Source organism: Acipenser ruthenus, chromosome 6 (genome assembly GCF_902713425.1).
Source record: "Acipenser ruthenus chromosome 6, fAciRut3.2 maternal haplotype, whole genome shotgun sequence".
In the NCBI taxonomy this organism is placed as follows: Eukaryota; Metazoa; Chordata; class Actinopteri; order Acipenseriformes; family Acipenseridae; genus Acipenser; species Acipenser ruthenus.
This window is the reverse complement of record NC_081194.1, coordinates 51,641,106-51,665,546: the sequence shown is the minus strand read 5'-3', so window position 1 is coordinate 51,665,546 and position 24,441 is coordinate 51,641,106. Positions and strand designations below refer to the sequence as shown.

The following is a 24,441-nucleotide window of genomic DNA, read 5'->3' as shown; positions in this document are numbered from 1 at the left end:
GTTCGCTGTTGCACGATGAGAAGAAAGCGTCCCTGTCGATTTCCCATCCCCCACCCTGGGAGCATCAGAGCCAATGTGACGCCATGGTAACCATGCTCGTTTATTTCTATTTAAATCTATTAATGTGTTTGTGATAATATTGTAGCAATCTACTATTGCCTTCTATTTAAACCTTCAGGCATCATGGTATTGATTATGTATCCATTTATTTTTCTTTATTCTTCTGTACAAATAGCCATTCATTCATGTTTTGCTCTTTTCTGTTTTTATTTCTTATGTTTGATAGGCGATTTTGTATTTTTATATAATGCTGTCTATGTATTTTATTTTGTTACATTTTTGTCAAAACATACCATAAACAAGGTTGTTAGTTTTGAATGATTTCTTATGACTGAATAACTGTTTTCTCTATTTGCAATTTGACTTTTATCTTTAGAGCAGCATTTTTGTGTTACAGACGCCAACGTCGCCTAACCTGGTAAAACAGTCGCAGTCTGGAGCCCTGTATATGTTACACTCAGGATTTGGTCAATCACCGATAAAAAATAACCATTTCGCGATTTGAGAACAAAATTAAAGGTTATTTTGCTCAAACTGCGAAATAGAAAATACAAAACAAGCAAACAGAAAAGAACAGACAGCTTCTTCGGTCTTTGAGTGAAGCGATAATCAAATTGCGAAATGTGCTTTGAGCAAATGCACAGTTCCTGTACAGAGTTTGAAGATGCAAGGCTTCATTTCTTGCAAATACAAGTTTTGTCAAACAAACAAGTGCTTCTGTGTGCGTAAGAGTGGTTAGTGCAATTCTAAATGCCAAAGTAGCAAGCCTTGCAAAAACAAATAAAAATATAGTGATTTGTATATTTCTAAATAAAAAAAATGTGATTTTATATCTATCTATCTATATCTAGGTATCGAGAGAGAGAGAGAGAGATAGCATGGGGGTTGATTTTATTCTTAATACAAGGGCGGTAAAACACGACTGACGTGTATCTGAGTGCTGACTGTAATAGTTTTTAAACCTTTACAAGCAATGTTGCACATTAATCCACAGCTCCACATGCATTACTGCTTTATTTATTATTACACTTTCATAACATCAATGAATTGATGCATCAGCTTTTTTAGAAAATGATATATCGATGGTGAAAAAACCCCAGCCTTACAATTAAATCATCCTGAAACTCCCGACAGTAAACAATGTAACCAAATCTATTATATCTTGGATAGTTGCGGCTGCTAAAAAAAAAAAAAATGTTGGTTTTGGCATTCACAAAGAATTTTAAAGCTTAATACGGTAACCTTTTCACTTACTTTTTTGTTTAATGATTGAGCTTTTTGCTGCATTACAGCCCTTCACTACAATTATTTTCTTGATTTTAAGTTTTTAGGGCATTTTGTTAAAAAGGCACGACGTGTGCAACACACAAACCTGAAGTGTATTTTTATTTTTCGCTGTTCTTGTTCTAAATTTCTTAAATGCAACTGTTTATTTTAAGCAAAATTTGTATACAACAGTACTCGTACACATTTGGTCACCATCACAACTGTTGCATGAAACTGGGGTTACCGTATTCTGCTGGTGTTAATACAGCCCCTCTCTGCACTTCAAAGCACTTGTATTAGATCAAATTGTTACCGTCATTCTTGCACATCAGTGGTTTTTTTTGTTTTTGTTTTTGTTTTTTGTTTTTTTTAAATATATATAGACATCATAGTACATTCAGAAATATTGACACATGTTTTCAAAGGAAGAAACAGCATTTTTGTGTTACAGGCCTAACCCTGGAAAAATAGTTGCAGTCTGCAGCCATGCATGCATATATATATATATAACAGCTGGCTCTTTGAGCTAAAATCTATCTATCTATAAAAGGCCATCCAAGTCATCCATAAATCAGCAAGCATAAAAAGACAAATGTGAAATACCTCCGTGTCCTCCATGGATCTCTCTCCAAAAGGGGGTTTAAAGGAGGCAAGCATCTCCAGCAGGTCAAACAGTGTGGTGAGGTGAGGTTCTTGTAGCAGCAACAGCATTGGAATGTTATCTTTCTGAGGTGGAGGCAGGCAGGAGGCTGGCAGCTGAACCCCCTCTCCTTTCCGCTCCCTTCTTGGTGCACCCAAGGAAACAAAGACCATCTGCAAAATTATAAAAAAGGATATCAAAAAGGTTATAATAAAAAATCAAATATCAAAAAGTAAAATACAAAAAAATAAAAAACAAGCTTTTTTAAAAAATGCTCTCAAGTTACCAAAATAGTTACCTGCATATCTTTAAATCCAAGTTCATGCAGTGTTTTTTCATCATAATCAGTGGTCAGCTCATGCCCAGAGGAAATCATTCTCACAGGTCCCATCAGGCCTCCTGAAACAATGAAAAAAGTTGCTGTTTTTTCCACTGGATTGATGAATAGCATACTGCCATAAATAATATTCAGACTAATTTCTGAAGCTTAAAACGCACCAGGAAAGTCTCCTTGGCGGCTATTTTGCCCAAACTCCTGAAGTTGGGCTTGCTGGTTCATTTGCTCCTTTTGCAAGTTCTCATACCAATGGGTAACTTCAGCTCTCAGGTCTGCCACCTGATCACTTGGATACATCTCTATAGTCATCTGCAAATTAAAAGCAAAGTGGTTCATTTCTAGACATTTTCTTTTGTAGAAAAAAGGGGTCAAAATGTCAGAACATTTGGGTTAGAGATGTCAGCATCATAAAACAAATGGCTCATAACCTACATCTATCATATGCACATGTAAAACTGTAACACACCAAGATTATCATACTCTCAATACCTTGTCAAAGAATAATATTTTTCCAGTTTATTAAAGAACAACAGTTGGGAAAGATGTCCTCAATGTACAGATACCTTATTTTATCCCTTAAATTGTGAAAAGAATGTTCCAATCAAGTTTTAGCTCTACAGTAAGTGTGAAACAGATACAGGCTTTCAGACATCTCCATTGCACCTGCACCGTTAAAACTGGGACTATTTTCTGAAATGGTTTGATGAATATACATCCAAATACTCAAACATTATACAAAGAACTTAGATATAAATGCCAGGTATTAGGATATTACTGTAGTTAGTTACTTTGTCAGGGAGACCAGCTGGTTGGCACACAATCCTCAGGGGTAAAGACTGCTTGTCACTGAGAGCCTTCAAGTGACTGCTGATTCCTTTTCCTTCAATCTGCCACTGTCTCAGATGATAAGCAAACCTGGAAAAAAAGTAATTAAAATGTGGACCCAATACTTGGCATGCCTTTAACCAACAGATTATTATTATTATTTTATTTATTTTTTTTAAACTTCCTCTGTGTGATATTTCAGTAGGGGATAACTTAAGGAAAAAGTCCAGTTGAAACCATTTTTTGGCAAGTCAACGCCCCCTCCTTTTCAGTTAATTTTCGGTTTTTAATAACCATGAGCAAATAATGCCCGAGAGGAAATATCACAGCTAATGTGAATAGATAAAACTTCCTAGAAGTAGTCGTTCTGTGCATTAATGATTCAGATGAAGAGTTCAGCAGTTTCTGATAAAATGACAGACGCCCAGTCTGATAGATTACGCGTTCCAGTTGTTACGCTACAATACATATTTTGGAATTTTTTTTTTTTATATACATTTTTTAGACACTGCAAGAGCTTGTAACACAGGCTTTTTTGTACTGAACATTTTATTAATGCTATAGTGCTACTTTGGATGCTACATTAATTTATTATTTCATGTTGTGTTTTCACACTGGACACAACTATTTTTCTTACTTAGAAAGCCCTTTATTTTAGGTCGACTGAAAATTTCACATATTTATATATTTCTTAAATGTAGCAACATTTAAAAGCGTTTTTTCACCTATAAATGTGGTTTTTCATGATGTGGTTTTGCACTGCACACTGTAGCTTTAAAGTATAATATTTGTTTTGTGAAAATATTTGGAATGACAAAACAGTGGACATACTGCAGCAACTTTGAATTGTATTTCACCAGTCAATAAATATGTTAACTACACTTCTTGATTCTTTAGTGTGACTGTGTGCTGTGCTGTACCTTTGAATTTTAAGCATGTCTAATTTTAAACGTAATCAATCTACCTAATCACTTAATAAGCCCTCCTCCCACTTTTGTCTTAACGACAATTTTATGCTCCCTCGGCATTGACTCAGCAGAATCCGGTTATGCAACTGTGAAGACTTATTTCAGGAGAGGGGGGAGATTTGTGCTCATGAAATTTTCCTACTTGGTTAATTTATTATGTTTGTGCATTTGAAGGCAATGGTGACAAACTACTTCCTAACCCCTGAAAGTAAAGTTGAGGGAAAAATACATTTTCAATTGCCCTTTAAGTATTTTTAAAAAATCGGCAGGTATTCAATAATTCCATTCATTAATGTGTTGATTTCAAAACAAGTCCTTCTCTCACCTTTACAATTGAGACCCAATCAATGGCAATTCTCTTCTGTATTAATTGTTTCAAAAGCCAGTCAGGGCGCTGCCATTTTTATTGCCGTACTGGCATACCAAGGAACGGAAGTTAATTGCCATTGATCCGTACTTAATTGTAAAGGTGAGGAAAGGGTAGTTTTTCTTGTTTTGAACTCAACTTATTAACGAATGGATTTACTGAATACAAATGCCGATAAATACTTCTTAAAGGCAATTACGATTTTCTGCACACCCCTATACTTTGCTAAACCCTGTTTTGTGACAGTAAATTTCTTGTATACCTGAAGATGACACTATGACACTGTATAGAGAACATCTTACCGCCTCCTGAATGCTTCCAAGTGAGTTTTTAGCATTAAGAGTCCCCTCTCAATGATTGTTAGGCTGGAATGAGGGTCCTTTTCAAGGTTTCCTGATGCCATCATCAGACTCTGCATACACTTACTGATAAATTCTTGTTCTTTCTCAAGACCTGTTTTCCCTGAAAAAAGTTAAGACAATTACAGCTTGTAACAAGAATTACTAATGTTTCAATATTTTCAGGGACCACAGACTTTTCAAAAATGATAAACCTGTCAATCAACAAATATATTATATATATATATATATATATATATATATATAGTTTTAACTGTAAAGAATGTTACCTACCTAGCTTGGTGGATTTACAGGTCAAGCCAACTGCAACCAAAAAACAAAAAACAAAACAAAAAAACAAAAAAAAAGGTCTAAAATATACCTTGTCTTTGAAAGCAGATTATACCTAGACCCTAGATTGTTAATTGTATGGGTTGTTACTATACAATAAAGATCACACAAGTTAACACAGTATAACAAAAACAATTTGAATATACATTTCTATTTGCACGTCACAAATAAACCTACAAGATCAGAGCGATAAAAGCAGGATTCTTTGATAATAATCCCACAAGATCAGTTTGCATATAAAGAATACAGCCACGATCAACACCACCACTTGTTAAGAGTTAATTGTAAGCAATACTTACCATTTATATAATAGGAGTTAATGTATTGAATGGCCGCTCGACTGACATCAGCTGACTGAGCTCTCAAAGCAATGCCCCAGAGTTGGTCCATACCACACAGCTATTAACCAATAAACACAAGGGAAAGAGCTCTTCAGTTTTCAAGCTAACAGCTAAATGAAAACATCATGCACTACAATTTGTGGTGACAATTATAGTGATTCACAATAGAAGTTTACACAAACAGGATATGAAACAAATATCTTCATATATGCATTGTTATCAACCCAACAGAAAATATGCATAAATACACAAAACTTGATCACCTCAATCCTTACCTCACAGTTCGAGCCACTGTCATAAGCACTAGTAGCCAGACGGGCTAAGTTACATAAATGCTGGAACAGGTTTAGGCCAGTCATGCTGATGATTTCAGGCTTCAGTTGAGGCATCTAAAAGGAAGTTTAAAAAAATTATCGGGGGTAGAAAATTCCTAAAATCTTAACATGCCTGGTCGGGCGTGTACTCTAAATTTTTCATGCCCAACACAAAATTTTGCACACCCAAGTGTGAAACTGAAAAACACTTTTCTGCTGCTGGTGATTTCACACCGATAGAGTACTTCTGGAGACTGCATGTCCTGCTGTGTGTCAGTGTGTCTAGTCCCAACAGTCTCAAACATCCAATTTTGCACTGCTGCATCCTCTTAGTTGCCATTTTTTTTTTCATCAAATAAGCATACATCCAGTGCTTAATTTGTGCCGGGGCTTGCAGAGTCATATTCCTGATACCTGGTTAAAAATCTCATAAAGTGCTTTTAAACATAAAATTCTCAACACAGTTGTATCAAGTCTGCAAGTTCTTGCGTGCGCGCTAAAGAGAGACAGTCCGCTGCCACGTTTGTAGCCAACTTTAAATTACTTTACGATTTCAGCTTGAGTGCCTTATGTAAGATGACACTAGCTGCAACTCTATTGTGGGTTTTTTATACACAAATAAGCTTACTTGATTTGAAAAACGTCATGAATGATACAAGCAACTTCTTACACTACTTGGTTTGATTAAATGAGTAGTACACAACAAAATATGAAAGCTGAACATTAATTTCAACAAAGAACGACGACAACTTTTTAATGAAGAAAAATATATTGTAGCCTACTTCAATAGGAACATTAGCCTGCTATATTATATTAAACATACTAAGTTAACAACTACCTATCCTAAGTTTAATTAATCGTTTTTGTAATCTACCAGCGGCTTCTGTTGCATACACATCGCTGATAATAGTGCAGACCGTGGGGCAAACCAATGTTGGGGTGCACATTTTTTTTTTTTTTTTTTAATCAACATCATCCTTCTGGAGTCCTCTGGATGTCTTATAATTTTATTACTTGTAGTACTTGTATTGTAACACTTGAAATGTATTTGCTTACGATTGTAAGTCGCCCTGGATAAGGGCGTCTGCTAAGAAATAAAATAATAATAATAATAATAATAATAATTTGTTTGTTTTTTAAACCATTTAAATGCAAAACCATGACAAAACATTTATACAGGCTTTTTATTTATTTATTTATTATTTGTCCTGCGGTTGCCGTTAATTAATTTTTCTGTACGTACTACTACTTTGTATATGATGTAGAATACGTGAATGTAAACATTTAACACACATACGTACAATACTCTTTCAAATAAACTTGTTATGATTTTGAATGTGCAGTTCTTAAGATCGGTATTATTGTCACTGCTTGTGCCCCGGCACCTCTTTCTTTACAAATTAAGTACTGCATACATTCAGTATACTATCACGTAAACAAAGTGTTGTTGGGAGGGGGGGGTGAAAGGCCAAAATAGTTTAATAATGGTGTACTCAATGACACATTTTCTGCTGTTCGCCCAGGTGCACAGGGACACAATACTAGAACACATGAGATGCTAGCTGGAAGTGATGTAGATAAAAAAAAAAGAAAGCGATGTGGGAGCAAATACGGAAGTTTAAATCTGTAATAAAAGTAATCGCTTGCTTTTGTTTTAAGGCATTGAAAAATTGTAGGTGCCCGATCACTGATTATATATATTATATACAAGGTTTATACACAATCCCCCCTCCCCACTACAATATTGATGTGAGCTTACCTTTTCCAAGAATAGATGCTTGTATGTTTCCATTCCCATTGCATGCTGGTCCTTACTGCGGACTTGGTTCAAAAACCAATGTAAAGCGTCATCATAGCACTCAGAATCCTCCACTAAACAGTGCCACAAAATATCTACCTGTTCCAAGCTGAGCCCTGCAAAAAATGTAATTCATAAACAAATTCAAGATTTAAATGTAGAAATGAAAAAAGACCAACTTCAGCATAGACCTATATCTTGTTTACAGTGAAGCCTGAAGCAAAAATAATTTGCTGACTTGCACGGTTAATCAGTGCCTGTGTTGGTCTTGAAATCAATAGGTGCACACAAGTCCACTAAGCTCAACTAATGCAATCTTAACCCCTCAGTTCAGCTGCAAACTTTAAGCAAGAAGCCACTTTAAAATAATTGTCATAAATTGATATGGAATTCAATAGTTTCATAGAATTGCATAGAAATAACATCTGAATAACAAATGTTTTGTTGTTATTTTGTAATGATTTATGTAGTGAACATACATTTTCTGTGTAGTCTTAAATTAATAACATCAGCTTGTCAGGTTAAAGTCTCACTTCATTAAACAGACTAAAAGCTTCATACTACTGGCGTGGTAATTAAACTCTTTTTACCAATATTAGCAAGACAAATACATTTTGTATTAAACAGACCGTCCTGTCTCTTATTAAGCAATAGAACCTGAAGAAGAGAGCTTTACCATCTGGTAAGGTTCACCTTGTGCAGATAATGTCCCAAGGTGAAGGCAAGGGCATTTAACATAACGAGAAGGGCCTTACCAGAAGTTTAAGCCCTCTTATGAGGGTTCTTTTGTTATTAGGAAATTGCTGTGGTAGAAATTAACATTTAAAATGTGTTTGTTTTTTTTTTAGTGATTTTATGCAGCACTATGCGCTAATGAATACCAATGTTTTCCTCAATATTCCATGAGTAATGCAGTTTTGCTCAAAATTCCATGAGTAGTCTGGTAGCCTTCAGGCTTCATTATCCCAGTTGAAATGTTTAATTCTGAGGCTTTATAAAAGTATTTTTTACAGTATTTTTTCGAGTTTGTTAATCTCTGGGTTGTGTGCTGGATCAAGCTTTAAATCTAAAATCGATGGCCGATGTTGCACTTTGGGTACTATCTATATCTTAAATAATAACTTCAAAAAATATATATATATTTTTTTTTATCAGTTCAGACACCTTGTACGCAAAGGCGAACATGTTTTGTGATCTGTTTGTTTACCTACCTCTTAAATGCAAAACACGTAAAAGAATAAAAGTTCTGGTAACTTTTAATTTTTTTTAATTAGGATTTGAGTGCAGGTTCATGTATTTGAGTAAGTTACTGTTTGGTACTAAAATGTATTAGCAAAAGTAAAAGGTTTTAGTAATTCAAAACATCCAGTGGCCTACATGTGTTAATGCTGATTGTGCTGTTTGTTCAGTAACTTGTTCTTTCATCAAGCAGAAAAAAGTTAAATTACATACATGAATACTGCATTTACATTTTTTGTGGTGAATTGATTTGGAACACAGATTAAACCATTTTAAAGTTAACATTCAAAGTTCCTTTACCAGATATTCAGGACCTCTTATTGACCCATCAGGTCGAAGGAAATTGCTGATCCATTATCTAATTATGAAATGTATGTGTTTTCTAATTGTGTACATGCGCAACTATGATTGTCTAGCAACAGGACCTTCAGAACGAAGCAGGAAAACTAATATGTTCTTGATCCATGCAGTTTAGATCAAGAACCAACAGGACTCATTAGTTTGGGCACCCAAATAGATGTCTGAACCTGCTTGAACGCCTACTCACATTCTGGTGCACTATGCAAACAAATACAAAAGCTGTGTTTTTTTTTGCATGGTCATTTAAATCAAGTATTAAAAGATAAATATAAAACTCACTGAAGTGGTCTGGTGAGCCAAGTGTGGAAAAAACACAGGTCAGGAACTGCAAGCGCACCTGTACTTCTGCACTGTGACCATATCTATATGCATGGAAGGGATAAACAGAAACACTTGGTTTACTAGCAATGGACATTCCCCCCCCCCCCCCCCCAAATATCCTGTTATATAAAATGAGCAAAACAGAATGGATAAGAACTCAAATTTGTATTTCAAAATGTAAAGTAATAAAGTAATAATAAAATCAGGGCTTCTAATTTTTGGTGTTTTACCCCAATTTTTCTACTCTCCTTTAAAGAATGCAATTGATACCTGTTGAGCCATTCCTGTATCTCATTTGCAGTTCATGTATCTAGCTTTTGTGGCACAACATTGGGAGTAAATATGTCATTTTGTGATTTTTGCATATATTTTTTAGTGTGGTTAATATCACTATTTGGCCCTTCAAAGCAAGAAATAGCAAAGCAAGTATAACATGTTCTAGTTTTTGTAAAGCACTTTTTGAAACATGCACAAAATGTGACAGTTATCTTGTCAATTTTAAGTTTTCAACTTAGAATATGACTTAGAATGTGAGGTGGTAATCCTTAATTTTGAAAATGAAGATTGGGCATGTTATACTCTAAGCATAAAGTTCACCTCATGTTTATGAGTCTAGTACCATTGTAATCCTCACAACCTACAGTTTCAGAATGTATATAGTTTCCCAGCTTCCTTTGAAATAATTTGTGCAGAGGGGTCAGAAAATAGAAAACAAAGGCAAAAAAAGGATATAGAAGGCACATACTGTACTTTTATGCCAAGCAAAATAGTATCATATAGTTTTATTTATATAGGTTTTAGAAAATAGTTTTTATATGTCCCAAAGTTCACACTATGAAAAAAACAAAGATCATTTGACCTAGCGATGCTAGAAAAATATTTTTTCTTCATACGTACTGGCAATGTGAGACATACAATTTGTCTTATTACCATGTTAACAAATAACACTCCCAGGGATTTAAAGTTACATCGAAAAAATATTTTCATTTTTTTTTTATTTAACCTGCGGTACCTGAGTCAGGTTGACCAGACATGCAACACTGCTGAAAAGTTCAGATTGTGCTGAAAAAAAAAAAGCTATAAAAATTGTTTTTCTATTTCCTTTAGAGACTTGTGAGAAATTTGACTTTGAAATGATTTAGTCTCAAATTCAGGAAAAACCTCTAGCAGCAAAGTGGTTAAACATCTTACACTGAATTTTAAGCATGTTATTCACCTCATAATTGCGGTGTAAATAGGGTTTCTAGTTTTCGGTTTTTATTTTCCATCTCTCTCCCTCTCTTTAAACCTTAATTAATAGTTGTTAAGCCTTAACTGAATACCAGAAACTAACGCAGTGGAAATTAATAAGCTGAATTCGGCGATTAGAGCCAGAACGAAATGCAGGTTCAAATAGAATCAGGTGAGATCAATGCATGTTGTTTGTTAACTCAATCAAGATATGAGGGTAAAAAGAAACAACTTCCTTAATTAGTGTTTGATTAAGAAAGCGAATCGGCTCAAAATATGTTTAAAGGGACATTACGTGATTAAAAATAAAACCAAAAACTAGAAGCCCTAGGTATAAGCAAGTTAACCACTTCCTTATAAATGTTAACTGCATTAATTATCTGATGATTTGTGATGATTGCATGACAGTGTTGTGGCAATGACCTGATAACCATATTACTTTGAATTAACGCTGCAGCATTTATTTTAAATTGCTAAAAACAGCTGTGGCGCTTACTCAAGGGCGGCAGTAATTAGTACTATGATTTTCAAAAGGCTAAATTTTTTATTGCGTTTTTTTACGGTATTTGAGGGAGGCGTATATTGAAGTTTATTTCCGTGGATACAACTTGATCACGGTGGCGAAGAAGTCCTACAACTTTAAACTGAAAGCTGTTGAGCTCGCAGATCAGATCAGTGTTTGACTAGGTACCTTGACTAGACAAGGTACACCTCCAGTGTACCTTGGAGAGGGAAATATAACAGAGAATGTTCAATTCAACACGAGGAAGTCTATTTTCCCTTTCTTTTCTTACAGCAGTTTAAGTCGCAGGTCTGAACGCTTTTATGTACGGTGCGTTTCTTTCTCTTCAACCAGCAAGACAACTAAACACTCCCAGTCTCCTGATCCAGGCAGGGCTTCGGTGAGGAAGATGAGTTGATCCCGTGGCTATCCCCTAAACAGCAACGCCACAGCGACAGCTACACTAGCTTCTGCTCCCTGCAAAATGCAACACCCCCCACTCTCCAAACTTCCTGTCTGGATCAGGATTCTGCAGCGTCTCTTATAAGCCAAAATACCGTACATACAACCAAAACAGAAATGCATTTAAGAAACTTTAATAATCATACAGCTCCTGCATTACAACTAAAATGTATTACTTTTCTTGCTAATTCCTAAATATAAATATTCATTTTAGTGCCGCTGTATTTACTCCTACGCCAGTATCAGTACATAGCGTACCTACGGTATTCTTTTTTTGTTTGGGTTCCATAAACGTTACAGTAAAATACTATTATGCTCCAGTGTGTAATTCTATTCTTTTAAACACATTTTATTCAAGTTTACTCAATTAATTTTGTTTTTGTTTTGCCATACTGTGTTTTGAATGTGTTTTTTTTTTTTATTAAGGGCTGCATTTATCTGAGCTGTTGTAGGGAAAAAAAATGTACATGTTTCATTACTGAGAGCGGTGTTTATTCGAAGGCGGCGTTTATTCAAGGATGGCTGTAATTCAAAATAATACTGTATTGTCGATTATTAAAACAGAAAAAAAATTAATTTAAATAAATAAATAAATACATACATACATACATACGTACGTGAGTGGTGTTATGCGGAAACTTATAAAACATCACATATAAATAATGAATGCAAAAAACGTGCAACTTACAATGCAAATTTGTGTCGCTCCTCCCTAACTTCCTGAACGTAGTGTAGAAGGTTTTCGAAAAAATGTTTCATCATGTGTAACTCCTTCTCAGCCCACCTGTAGGATGGAGAGAAAAATAAGGCAAGCAAGTGATTACTATTGGCATGTACAAATGTTTACACTTAGGTACTTACTGGATTCTGCCGAGTCAACGTCCAGGGGGTGTAAAGCTGTCAAGGCAAAAGTGTGTGTGTGGGACGGGGGGGGGGTGCGTTGACTCAGGCTGTGGCGAAATTACAGGCAGTATTGCATTGGGAGTATTTTTAACATTAGGTAGATAGATTAATTTTACAATTAGGCATGCTTAAAATTCAAAAGGTAGAGCACAGCACACAGTCACGCTAAAGAATCAATAACTGCAGTTAACATGTTTATTGACTGGTAAAATACAATAAGAATTTACCGCAGTAAGTCCACTGTTTTGTCATTTCAAATATTTTCACAAAACAAACATTACACTTTAACCCTTAGCGGGCCTATGTCGGACCAGGTCCGACATTACAATTTTCCCTTTCTGGTCCGTAAAAACGTAAAGTAAAGGGCTTTACATAATCTCTACAAGTAAGAAATTGCAGTGTGCGTGTGAAAAAACACCACAAAATAATAAATTAACATTGTAGTGAAATCAATCGACAAATGACTATCAAAAATATTTTATATGCGCAAAGAAAATAATGTTAATACAATCGTATAAACATTAGATTCAAGCAAGCAAAACAGCGCAGGTCACAGCATGCCCTAATGTATACATTTGTATCATAACACAGACGTCCGTGGAGTCAAATCAAAGAATTGACTGACGATTCAAAACAAAACCATTACATTAAATACTATCAATATATTAGCATTTCCACCCCTATTTCTTCCAATCAGTATGGATCCACCCTACTATCACACACCTTCAACACATCTCCTGATAAGGCAGGGAACTCACCCAAATCTAGAACATTCTATAGTGCGTCATATTTAAGCATTTTACAGACAGAGTTTAACCTAATCTGTTAGAAACTGTTTCAAACTAGTTCTCTGTTTGGGGTGTTTCCACTCCTCCACACCTGCTAACTTTGGCTCTCTGCCCAGACGCCAATATACGAAAGACTGCAAATGTCTAGTTTTTTTTATAGAAAAAAAAAATGCAGTCTTGGTTAGCTAGTTACATGTGCTTTAAGACGTATCAAAATATGAAAATATAAAAACTCATACAAATATGACAATTCTAACATAGAAGTAAAGAAGCTTATAATCAAATACATAATTAATACTTTATAAAGAATGTCATCTCCTACAACATCCAAAGTAGCACTATAGCATTAAAATGTTCAATACAAAAAAATGCCAGTTACAAGCTCTTCCAGTGTCTAAAAAAATGTATTAAAAAAAATCCAAAATATGGATTGTAGCACAATAGGAAAGCATAATAAGATCAGACTGCGAAGTCTGTATCATCTGACCCGAAACCGCCGAACTCCACGTCTTCGTCATCTGAACCATCATTGATAATGCAAGCAGCTTTCTGAATCATTAATGCAGAGCAACTGCTTTTAGGCAGTTTTTTCACGTGAGCTGAAATATTTCCCCTAAGACATTATTTGTGCATAGTTATTAAAAAATGGAAATGAATGGTGAAAATGTTAGTTTCAGCTAAAAGTTGGAGGGGGTGGGCTATCCTTCAAACCAGGTTGACTCGTCAGAATCCGGTATTTCTGGAAATTGCAAGAAACAACTTACATAGTTATCCAGTGTGTGTCATAACTGCTTCCAAATTGTTGAAATGTACCAAATAGCTTAGGAAGGAGACGGAGAGAAACCACCACTGACCTGAAAAACAAAAAGCATGTTTTTTCTGTAACTGATGTGAGGAGGTCACTAAATAAATACAGTGCCTTGCAAAAGTATTCAGACCCCTGACCAATTCTCTCATATTACTGAATTACAAATGGTAAATTGAAATTTCGTTCTGTTTGATATTTTATTTTAAAACACTGAAACTTAAAATCAATTATTGTAATGTGACATTGGTTTTATGTTGGGAAATATTTTTAAGAAAAATAAAAAACTGAAATATCTTGCTTGCATAAGTATTCAACCCCTGTGCTGTGCAAGCTCCCAGTTTACACCGATGAAAGAAATTGCCCTAACGAGGTCACAATTACCTTACCATTGGCCTCCACCTGTGAACCATTAAAGTTGCTGTCACATTTTCTGGATAAAAACCCCACTTCATTGGTCAGGCTGTGAATCTGAAGGAAAATGAAGACCAAAGAGTATTCTACAGAAGTTAGAGATAAAGTAATACAAATGCATAGATTAGAGAAAGGGTTCAAAATAATATCCAAGTGTTTGGATATCCCAGTGAGCACAGTTGGATCAATAATCAGGAAGTGGAAGCTGCATCACACCACCCAGGCACTGCCAAGAAAAGGCCGTCCCTCAAAACTCAGCGCTCAAACAAGAAGGAGACTTGTGAGAGAAGCCACAGAGAGGCCAACAATCACTTTGAAGGAGCTACAGAGTTCAGTGGCTGGGAGTGGAGTAATGGTGCACCAGTCAACCATATCAAGAGCTCTGCATAACACTGGTCTGTATGGGAGGGTGGCAAGAAAGAAGCCGTTACTCAAAAAGTACCATCTGAAAGCACGTCTGGAGTTTGCCAGAAAGCATGAGAGTGACCCAGCTGCGATGTGGGAAAAGGTTTTGTGGTCAGATGAGACCAAGATAGAGCTTTTTGGCCAAAACTCAAAGCGCTATGTGTGGCGCAAACCTAACACTGCCCATGCCTCAAGACACACCATCCCTACAGTGAAGTATGGTGGTGGCAGCATCATACTGAGGGGATGCTTCTCATCAGCAGGGACTGGGCATCTTGTTAAAATTGAAGGAAGAATGGATGGAGCAAAATACAGGGAAATACTGCAAGAGAACCTGCTTCAGCCCGCTAAAAAACTGAAGCTTGGGAGGAAATTCACCTTTCAGCAGGACAATGATCCCAAGCACAAGGCCAAAGCAACATTGGAGTGGCTCAAGAACAAAAAGGTGAATGTCCTACAGTGGCCCAGTCAAAGTCCTGATCTCAATCCCATTGAGAATCTGTGGCACTATTTGAAAATTGCGGCCCACAAGCGTCGTCCAACCAACCTGAACAACCTGGAGCAAATCTGCCAAGAAGAATGGGCCAAAATCACTCCGACACTGTATGCAAAGCTGGTACATACTTACCCCAAATGACTTAAAGCTGTTATTGCAGCAAAAGGTGGCTCTACCAAATATTAATGTGTGGGGGTTGAATACTTATGCAAGCAAGATATTTCCGTTTTTTATTTTGCTTAAAAATATTTCCCAAAATAAAACCAATGTCACCTTACAATAATTGATTTTGAGTTTCAGTGTTAAAATAAAATATCAAACAGAACAAAATTTCAATGTACCATTTGTAATTCAGTAATATGAGAGAATTGCTCAGGGGTCTGAATACTTTTGCAAGGCACTGTATATGATTCCATGAAGAAAATTTCAATGACAACTGTATACCAAGTCACACACAGTTACTTATGGGAGGCTGGTTAAACAATAATGACTTAAAACACACAAACTTCAGTAAAATGACGATTTGAAAATAAAATATGGTTATTCTGGGAAGAATTAGAATGGAGAGCCAAATACAAGTACTATTTCAAGCAATCACCCCAAATGACTGTACTCACATTAATGCCAGGGACTACAATTTAAACTTTTACTGAGCTTGCCAAAGTTATAACACCTGCTTACCGATGGTTGGCTAAGTTTTCCAAGCAGCCTTCAATAAATCTCATTCGAATCTGTCTGTCAGTGAACCAGCAGACCAGGGAACACAGCAGCTTTTCGGCTTCGTTGATCAAGCCTTCTGATAAATGGATCTATCCAATACAAATTGAAAAAGTCTCATTATGATATTCTTTTAAAGTTATGGCAGCATTTAAAAAATGTAAAGAAGACGACATGATAATTCAAATCTATAACAGAGTTTCTGGTGCCTCCAAACCACGTGTCATGCAGGACCTTGAAATGTAAATATGACACCTCACTATTATGTATTCCTCAGCATGTTAAAATAGTTAATTTCCTCTCTATTAGAGCTGGATAGATAGAGAGATATACACACACTGGAAAAAAGGTTATTTAATTTTGAATGCTGAAAGTCCCACTATACCATCTACCAGAATCACGTACAAAGTAACTTTCTTTACTGGAAAAGTGGCATAATGCAATGCATACTAGTATTACATTTACATCTTTAAGTGACAAACTTAGTCATGCATTTCGTAAGTGTTAACGCTGTCATTCAGTTACTGCAGGTAGCTTCCAGGGTTACAAAACAAATAAACAAACAAACAAACAAACAAATAAATAAATAAATAAATACCTTTGCAAGGCTCCAAGTTAACGTATATTTGGTAACATTTTACTACTCAAAACTCTTAAATTTGCTACTATTTTTTTTTTCAGTTGCATTTTTCTGATATCTTACACTGCAGTTTACATGACCGACCCTGAGTGAACACATAGGGCCTACATAATTACCAGTATTAGTTTTTATAAAACACGTAGTTAGTATCTTTCAAAAAGCGGGAAACCATTGCTAATACTAATAGAGCTTCCTGATTTGTACGTGACTGAGGTTTGTACCACCCCATGTAGATATGCGCAAGGCCCACAATGCAAATCCTATTGTTTGGACAGTGGAGTACACATATCTACAGTACAGAACATTAGGTTATTATCATAACCCTGGTTTCCTGAAACAGGAATATTAACCATTACAAAATGGGTGTTCCCCTTTAAGACACCCAACCTGAAAACTTTATACCAAAGACATCTGTCAGAGGAAGGTTACGTAGTGCTGCTCCGCCCCCACGAGCATAAACTCACTACTCACCCTGACAGTATCGTCATTTTCCTTCGAGAACTGCAACTAAGGGCGCCACGACCTTGAAGTTAATGGTTAATATTCCTATTTCAGGGAGCCAGGGAACCCTGGAACAAAGCCTGTGAAGTCACCTGACCCCTGGTGGAATGGCCGGTGAGCTTCTCAGGCGGGGGCAGATTGGCCAGTTCATACGGAGTCTGTATTGAGCCTGTTATCCACTTGGATAGACGCTGTTTAGACAGAGCCTGTCCCTGTGACTTAGCTCTGTAACACACACATTTTTCTGACTGCTTCCAGCTTCTGGTTCTGTCCACATAATACGCTAATACCCGCACTGGGCAAAGCGTATGGAGCTGGCGCTCCCTGTCAGACTGTAAAGGAGGGGGTTGGAAAGCATCTAGTTCCACTGACTGGTTAACATGGAAAGCCAAGATTGTTTTCGGTAGAAAAGCCAGGTTAGTACAAAGTGTAACCTTCTTCCTGGCCTCTGAAAAAATCAGACAAGCTTTCAATATTGAAAATGCTGAAACATGTCTTAAACACGCCCCACTTGTAACCACACTGGGAACGAGTAGAGGCTGCCCTTGCGTTTTGTAGGGTGTCAATCACCATGTTTGAGAACCAAAGACAGGTCAAATGCAGCCGTTCAGGGGCAAGACCCAGAGCTGAGGCTTGATGGGTTGGGGTGCCACAGGGTACCCTGCGTCTGACTGCGCAGGTCATGACGCATGGGCAGCTCCCATGACTGGCTGCTCAGGAGCTGTACCAGAGGTGAGAACCAAACTCTCCTGGGCCAGTATGGCGCTATTAAGAGCACCCTGGCCTGCTCCTGTTTGACCTTCTCCAAATACAACGGTAGCAGCGCCAACGGGTGTGCCAGTGCGTCTAGCCCTAGAGGTCTTCCTTCTCCTTTTATGGAGAACCACAGGTGGCAACGTGTCGACTCCTGAGAGGCAAAAAGGTCTACTTCCGCTCTCCCAAATCTCTCCCAAATGAGGCTCACAACCTCAGGATGGAGTCTCCACTCCACGCCGCTGGGGACTCCCCTCAAGAGGAGGTCCGCAGCGCAGTTGGTCACTCCCGGCAGGTGAACTGCCCGAAGTAAGAGGAGGTTCACTTGGGCCAACAGCAGAAGCTTGTGGACCACACGGTGAAGACTGGGTGACCGTAAACCACCCTGGTGATTTATTTAGGACACCACAGACGTATTGTCGGTACGGACGAGCACGGACAGGTACACTGCCTGCAGTTCCAATAATAATGATGTGGTGACCCTCCCATAGGGGCTGCCACAAACCCTGTACGCCATTCCACACTCCGCCCCAACCCGTGTTGGACGCGTCTGTGGTGACGACCTCTCTCCTGGTGATGCTGCCCAGCGCTACGCTGAGGCGTAAATGGGCTGGCTGTCTCCACCAAGAGAGCGCCTGTAGACAGCGTAGACAGGTTGTAGTTCAAACCCGGCTGACAAGCCGTGCGGTTGAACCAGACCTGCAGAGGGCGCATATGCAAAAGACCAAGTGGGAGGGTGTTTGATGCTGCTACCATCAAGCCCAGAAACCTCTGGGAGGACCACTACTGGTAGTGCCTTGCCAAGCTGAAACAGCTCTAAGCAGGCGGTTACTCTCACAACTCTGTCGTCCGACAGAGTTGTCAGCATGCATCCTGAATCCAGGCACACCCCCAGATAGGTCACTATCTGGGTGGGTGTTAGTTGGCTCTTTGCATGGTTAACTTCAAGCCCAACCAATGTAGATGGTTGGTGACGAGCTCTGTGTTTTCATGCGCCCTTGCTGGAGACTGCGCAAATGAGGCAGTCGTCCAGACAGTTGAGGACTCTGATGCCTCTGAGTGATGGTGAACCAGTCGCCTAGCCTGATGGACTGCGACAGCCGTTGCGAAGTCAGCATCTTGAACCGTCTCAGACTCAAGATACAGGTTCACCTGCCTGAGATCGAGGATTGGTCTGAGGCCAACATCCGGTTTTGGCACCAGAAAATACCTGGAATAAAACCCTTCGTTCCTGCTGGGGGGGGGGGTCTACTATGCAAATGGACCACTTTTGCAGCAGAACTACCTCCTAAGCTACCTGAGCAGCGGCTTGCAGGTCCGTGACAGTTGTTATTGTCACGCCCCAGAAAGGAGGGGGGCCGTGTTGGAACTGGAGAGATTAACCAGTTTGCACAGTATTCAGCACCCAGGGGTCTGTGGTGCACTGTTCCCAGTGGTCCGAATGAGCCCTGGGCTTGTGGCAGCAATGTCCTAGGGCTGCTGCTTCACCTGGGACACAGCCTGCGCCTGTTGCCTAGGCACAGGGCCCTTGAAAGGACACTTGCCTCCATAGAACGCGGTTGCAGGCTGCCTCCTGGCAGAACAACCTAAAGTGGAAGCACCCTGTTGTACCGGTTTCCTCTGAAACTGGGGCTTTGGATGACACTGACTCGCAGGCTTACATAGTGGAGGCGGTCTCTTAAGGAGAAGGCGCACAAATTCCTTGGTGGACTCCCTTGCGCGGTGAGATTGATGTAGCATCTCATCTACCGCTGGACCAAATGTGTGGCCTGGAGTGACCGGAGCGTCCAGCAGTGCCATCTTATCTGCGTCAAGTACGCGTGTTTGGGAGAGCCAGAGGTGTCTGCGTGCAGTTGAGATGTGTCCAGTTGTTGAGATGAGGGCCTATGGTTCTGAGAGAGGAACCCCATAAGTTGAGCCTGGTAAGCTACAAGTATGCTATTGTAGTTAGCCAGGCATGCGGAAAACGCACTAGCCGCTTATGCTTTCTTTAAAATGATTTCCGTCACTCTGCACTGCTTATTGGGGCACGCCGCATCCTTGGCTAGCAAGGACAGGTTGGTAAGCTGAACACGTGCAGCAATGGGGGCCTCTACTGGTGGAAAGGTGGTAAGAACCAGCTTGTCCACTTCGAACACTCTGTACAATGAGTCTACAGAACGGGAAACCGTCACAGCCGTAGCTGTAGACTGTAGCTCGAACAGAAAATCTGCTTGGACTGGAGGGGCAGCAGGAGTGATAGAGGGCTGCTCGTCATAAATTGAGCACCTCTCGTCCCTTGTTTCAGGCCAAGGAACCTATAACGCCACAGTAGCTCGCTGCATTAAAGGCATAAGCTCTGATGACTGCGGAAGCTGCGTAAATCGGGAGGCCAATGTCCTGATCGCCAGCCTCCTCGGAGGTGGCGATAGACAGTATGTCGCTCTTTAGCCCACTAGTCACTGCCTGCAAGGGTACAGGGGGAGTAGGTGCTGGAGGATCCAGTATTGCCAGTGGGACTGAGTGTTCTTGCAGCAGCTCAATTAAAATTGCCTGCTGGAGTGACACATCTTAACCATCTGTACCGTTTGCCGAACGTGAGCGGTGGCTTTTCTTCCTTCTCCGTTTTGGAGGAGGGGAAGGTGAAGGGGATTTGGAAGATGAAGAGGAAGGCGGTGAGGAACAAGCCTCGGATCTACTCTTCTTAGTGCTGCTCCCCTCCTCTTGGCACAGAGCCTCGGGAGGAGGGTCCAGCCTCACTCACAGGTGACGCTGAATGCTGCGCATGCGTAGAGGAATGCTCCTTTGTGCGACGTGCTACCCAGTTCTCTAGCATACGCTTGGAGAAGGGAGCACACAATTCACAAAAAGTGTTATCAGTCAAGGCCCTGTGTGCATGGGCCCAGACAGACAATGCATTTTTCGAGTCGGTCATTTGCTGGCAGTTTAGCCTTGCACGAGACACACGTATGGAACCCAGACATGGTAATAGCGCTGTGTGCACAAAAAACAGTGTATAGACCACACAGTGGAGTACTGACACTATGTGTTCAGAACCGACACTCGGTACCGAGTGTCAGTGCTGAGTGCAACTGGGTCGGTACCGAATGTCACTCGGTGCCGACACACTGTATCAAAGCAGTAATGTCGAACTCGCAAGCAAGAACGGGTGCGATAAACGCAGTTACTGCTAGTGGCACATTAGCAGGGATGCCCACCTGCAAGTCAGTCACTGGCTAAACTACTAGTCAGTACAAACTAGGAGTAGCCTGCACCGGAACAGTAACCTCGGTCCCTTAGGATCGGGGGAGACAGGTCGCTAGTTATTGTTTTGTAGTGAGTAGCAGGGATGCCCACCTGCACAAGCCACTGGCTAAACTACTAGTCAGTACAAAAACACAAGACTAGCAGCAGCCTGCACCGTAACAGTAACCAGCGTTAGCTGAAAACCACAGAATATACAGAAAATACACGCTAGAAATAATAAAAAATTTTATAGCGATTCCATAATAATTCTGCACTTGCTAAAAAAGGAGCGCAAAAAAAATCAGGAGGATTTACTTATCAACTCTCTTAATCAGGTTAGGCTGAAAAGGAAAATGGCGATACTGTCAGGGTGAGTCATGAGTTTATGCTCGTGGGGGCGGAACAGCACTACGTCACCCTCCTCTGACGGGTGTCTTTGGTATAGAGTTTTCAGGTTCAGGTGTCTTAAAAGGGGAACACCCGTTTTGTAATGGTTAATATTCCCTACTTGAAAGGGAACAACGTGGATACAATTTAAAAGGTATGAAATTTATTTTATAGACCAAAAGTACAATGAAATAACTGTTAAAAACATTACGATTTTCTAAGATAACAGGCAATGACCTAACAGGATATTATGTTTATTCAGTGTCTCTAAAATGCTAATTTAATGTGTCGTGGAGAATGGAGCTCCGGTTTTGTTATAATGTTAACCCTGGTTTCACCCACGCTAAAATTGAACACATAACTTCCAAAAATCTGACTACGGAAAAAAAACAAAAAAACAGAAGCAAATAGCTAGCTATAACGTTACAATGATCCATGTAACGGCTTCCTTGTTTTATCAGTACGAATAATAAACAAACTACAATCTTGAGGTGCATTAAATTATCTGTTATAATTTTGTTTTTATCACTACCTTGCATACTTCTCCTGTTTAACTAGTGAAGCATGTGCTTTAACAAAAAATGTTATCTATAATGCGTGTGTATGTGTGTGTATATATATATATATCTCAAACTATAACTTACACACATAGCTAACTAATGTCACTGTTTATTAAAATGAACCCAATGTTTTTTTGTTGTTTGTTTTTTTTAATCTTGGTTTATATCCCTTGTTCTGTTATTACTTCTTAGTTAATTTCTTAAATTGTACAGCATTTAAAAATTAAGTGAAAAGACAGGGAGCGAGTATACATATTTATGAACAAACCAGTTACTATTACACATTGCATGAATCTTTTAATTGTAGCGGTACCGTGGCAAAATTAGCTTTGATTTTCAAAATAGCTTGGTTGTGGTTGTAACCTTATAATTTACAAGGTCATACAATGCAGGATTCAACGATAACATGGCACACATTACTTACTTATTTATTTTATTATTGTTATTTTATAATTTTTTTAAATTGCTGTCTTTATAGGCGTGTATGATTTGTTAGTTACCGAAATCTCAGTCAACAACTGAAGACAGATAATAGGATAATTTCGTACCACTTAATTTGCACCGATGAAACATAACCTGGTTAACCGTTCTGATGACATATCAAATGCTTAGATGACAGACATGGTTGCATTCTTGTAGAACTTAAGGATAAAACAAAATATATTTCAACAAGGAATTGCATTAGTTCCATTGCTTAGTTGAGCACAAGGTGGTTTCAATAAATACTTTCTGATTTAAATATAGGCCTACTATCTGATAGTTTGGGATATTCCGTCTATTTAAAGCAGTAGATAAGTGTTTATTTTTTTATCTTTATATATAATTATTAGTCGAATAAACCGCTAACAAATAAGACCATTTTGCCATCTTTCCAGGCAGGTAGCAAATCCTCACTACTGCCTTAAAAAGTTAACTTCTAGCCCTGCCTTTGTATTAGGTTGTTTAAAAACATATTATTACAGTCAGTACCACACGCACACTGCAGTTTAAACCACTTTCTGTAAATTGTGTAAATAAACTTACCGCATCTTCATCCTGAACCAAGTCCCAAAGGAGAGTGTTCCCCTTTTTACAAACATTGTCCAAGTTGATGTCAGTGATTGTATTGCCAGTGTACTGGTGTTTATGAACTGTTGGTCCTGTGGAAAATGAAAACAGTATGACTTCAATTTAAAGTCAGTAACATTAATAATTTGTTCCTTTTCTTCCCCTCCCCCTTTTCAATTTTGTTATTAAAGGAGGTTATAAACTTTTAGAACCATGCCCTATGCTAAAAATGTCTTTGTAATATGCACCAAAACTTTGTTTTTACACCAAACTCCTTTCATGAAAATCAAGGAAACAGCTTTTGCCAAAAGTCTGATTTTAATAGACATGGGTGTTGAACCTTGAGCATTGGGAATGTTATCTCTGACAGACTGGTTTGCAAACATGAAGCACTATTGATATGTGGAAAAACAAGCACTTGTTGTAAGGTGGAAGTACATATAAAGTTAATAACTATTACGACATCAAAAAATAGAAGACAGCCATGTATAAAATATGAAGACAATATCTCAAGGGCAGTAATCTCTATCGCTTATATGACCAGAGTTGAAATAAACTTCCCCCCAAAACAAAACCTCCAAAATAAACTTCCCTCCTTAAACCTGGATGATTACCTCAATTAAAGTTGACAGAAAATCAAAGCATACAGAAAATGACCTGAATACCAAAAAGTGAGGTGTTGATCACGTGGAAACAGGAATGTCACATACAGATTTGTCAATAGCCCCCAAAAACAATCAATATGCCAACAGAACGCAACAAGAAAGTACGTAATCAGGACAAATTAATTTAAATAAATGCAAAGTAAATTAAGTTGAACAAATAAACTGACCTGTTCACAAAAGCATCTAATTTAAAGCAGTTTCCATGTATTTGTCTGCAGTATCTTTTTTCCTTCTTTTACAGCTTCACAATTGTTCAAGGCCTCAACTAACATTTTATTTGTTTCAATACTTTTGTATTTGTGTTTTAGTCTGTTTAGCATTATTATTATTATTATTATTATTATTATTATTATTTTTTATTAGGTAAATTTAAAGATGCGAGAGATTTATTTTTAACTCAAACTTCAGCTTTTCAC

At 38.3% G+C, this 24,441-nt stretch overlaps 1 protein-coding gene across 5 annotated transcripts in view; it reads right to left on the bottom strand.

Annotated features, from left to right (window-relative positions):
* The window catches only part of LOC117410925 (ubiquitin carboxyl-terminal hydrolase 34), a 103,928-nt gene that overhangs the window by 50,131 nt on the left and 29,356 nt on the right, over nucleotides 1–24,441 (bottom strand). For 3 of the 5 annotated variants that reach the window (XM_034017882.3, XM_034017883.3, XM_059025482.1), the window contains exons 16-29: nucleotides 23,337–23,452; nucleotides 16,212–16,339; nucleotides 14,175–14,264; nucleotides 12,408–12,503; nucleotides 9,484–9,566; nucleotides 7,567–7,721; nucleotides 5,769–5,882; nucleotides 5,452–5,551; nucleotides 5,096–5,125; nucleotides 4,766–4,925; nucleotides 3,092–3,218; nucleotides 2,465–2,612; nucleotides 2,265–2,365; nucleotides 1,930–2,139 (exon numbers count right to left, since the gene is read on the bottom strand). In XM_034017882.3, the coding sequence (XP_033873773.3) occupies nucleotides 1,930–2,139; nucleotides 2,265–2,365; nucleotides 2,465–2,612; nucleotides 3,092–3,218; nucleotides 4,766–4,925; nucleotides 5,096–5,125; nucleotides 5,452–5,551; nucleotides 5,769–5,882; nucleotides 7,567–7,721; nucleotides 9,484–9,566; nucleotides 12,408–12,503; nucleotides 14,175–14,264; nucleotides 16,212–16,339; nucleotides 23,337–23,452 (1,658 nt within the window). The remainder of the gene's footprint in view (nucleotides 1–1,929; nucleotides 2,140–2,264; nucleotides 2,366–2,464; nucleotides 2,613–3,091; nucleotides 3,219–4,765; nucleotides 4,926–5,095; nucleotides 5,126–5,451; nucleotides 5,552–5,768; nucleotides 5,883–7,566; nucleotides 7,722–9,483; nucleotides 9,567–12,407; nucleotides 12,504–14,174; nucleotides 14,265–16,211; nucleotides 16,340–23,336; nucleotides 23,453–24,441) is intronic. The other 2 variants (XM_034017884.3, XM_034017885.3) reach the window with 1 other exon arrangement.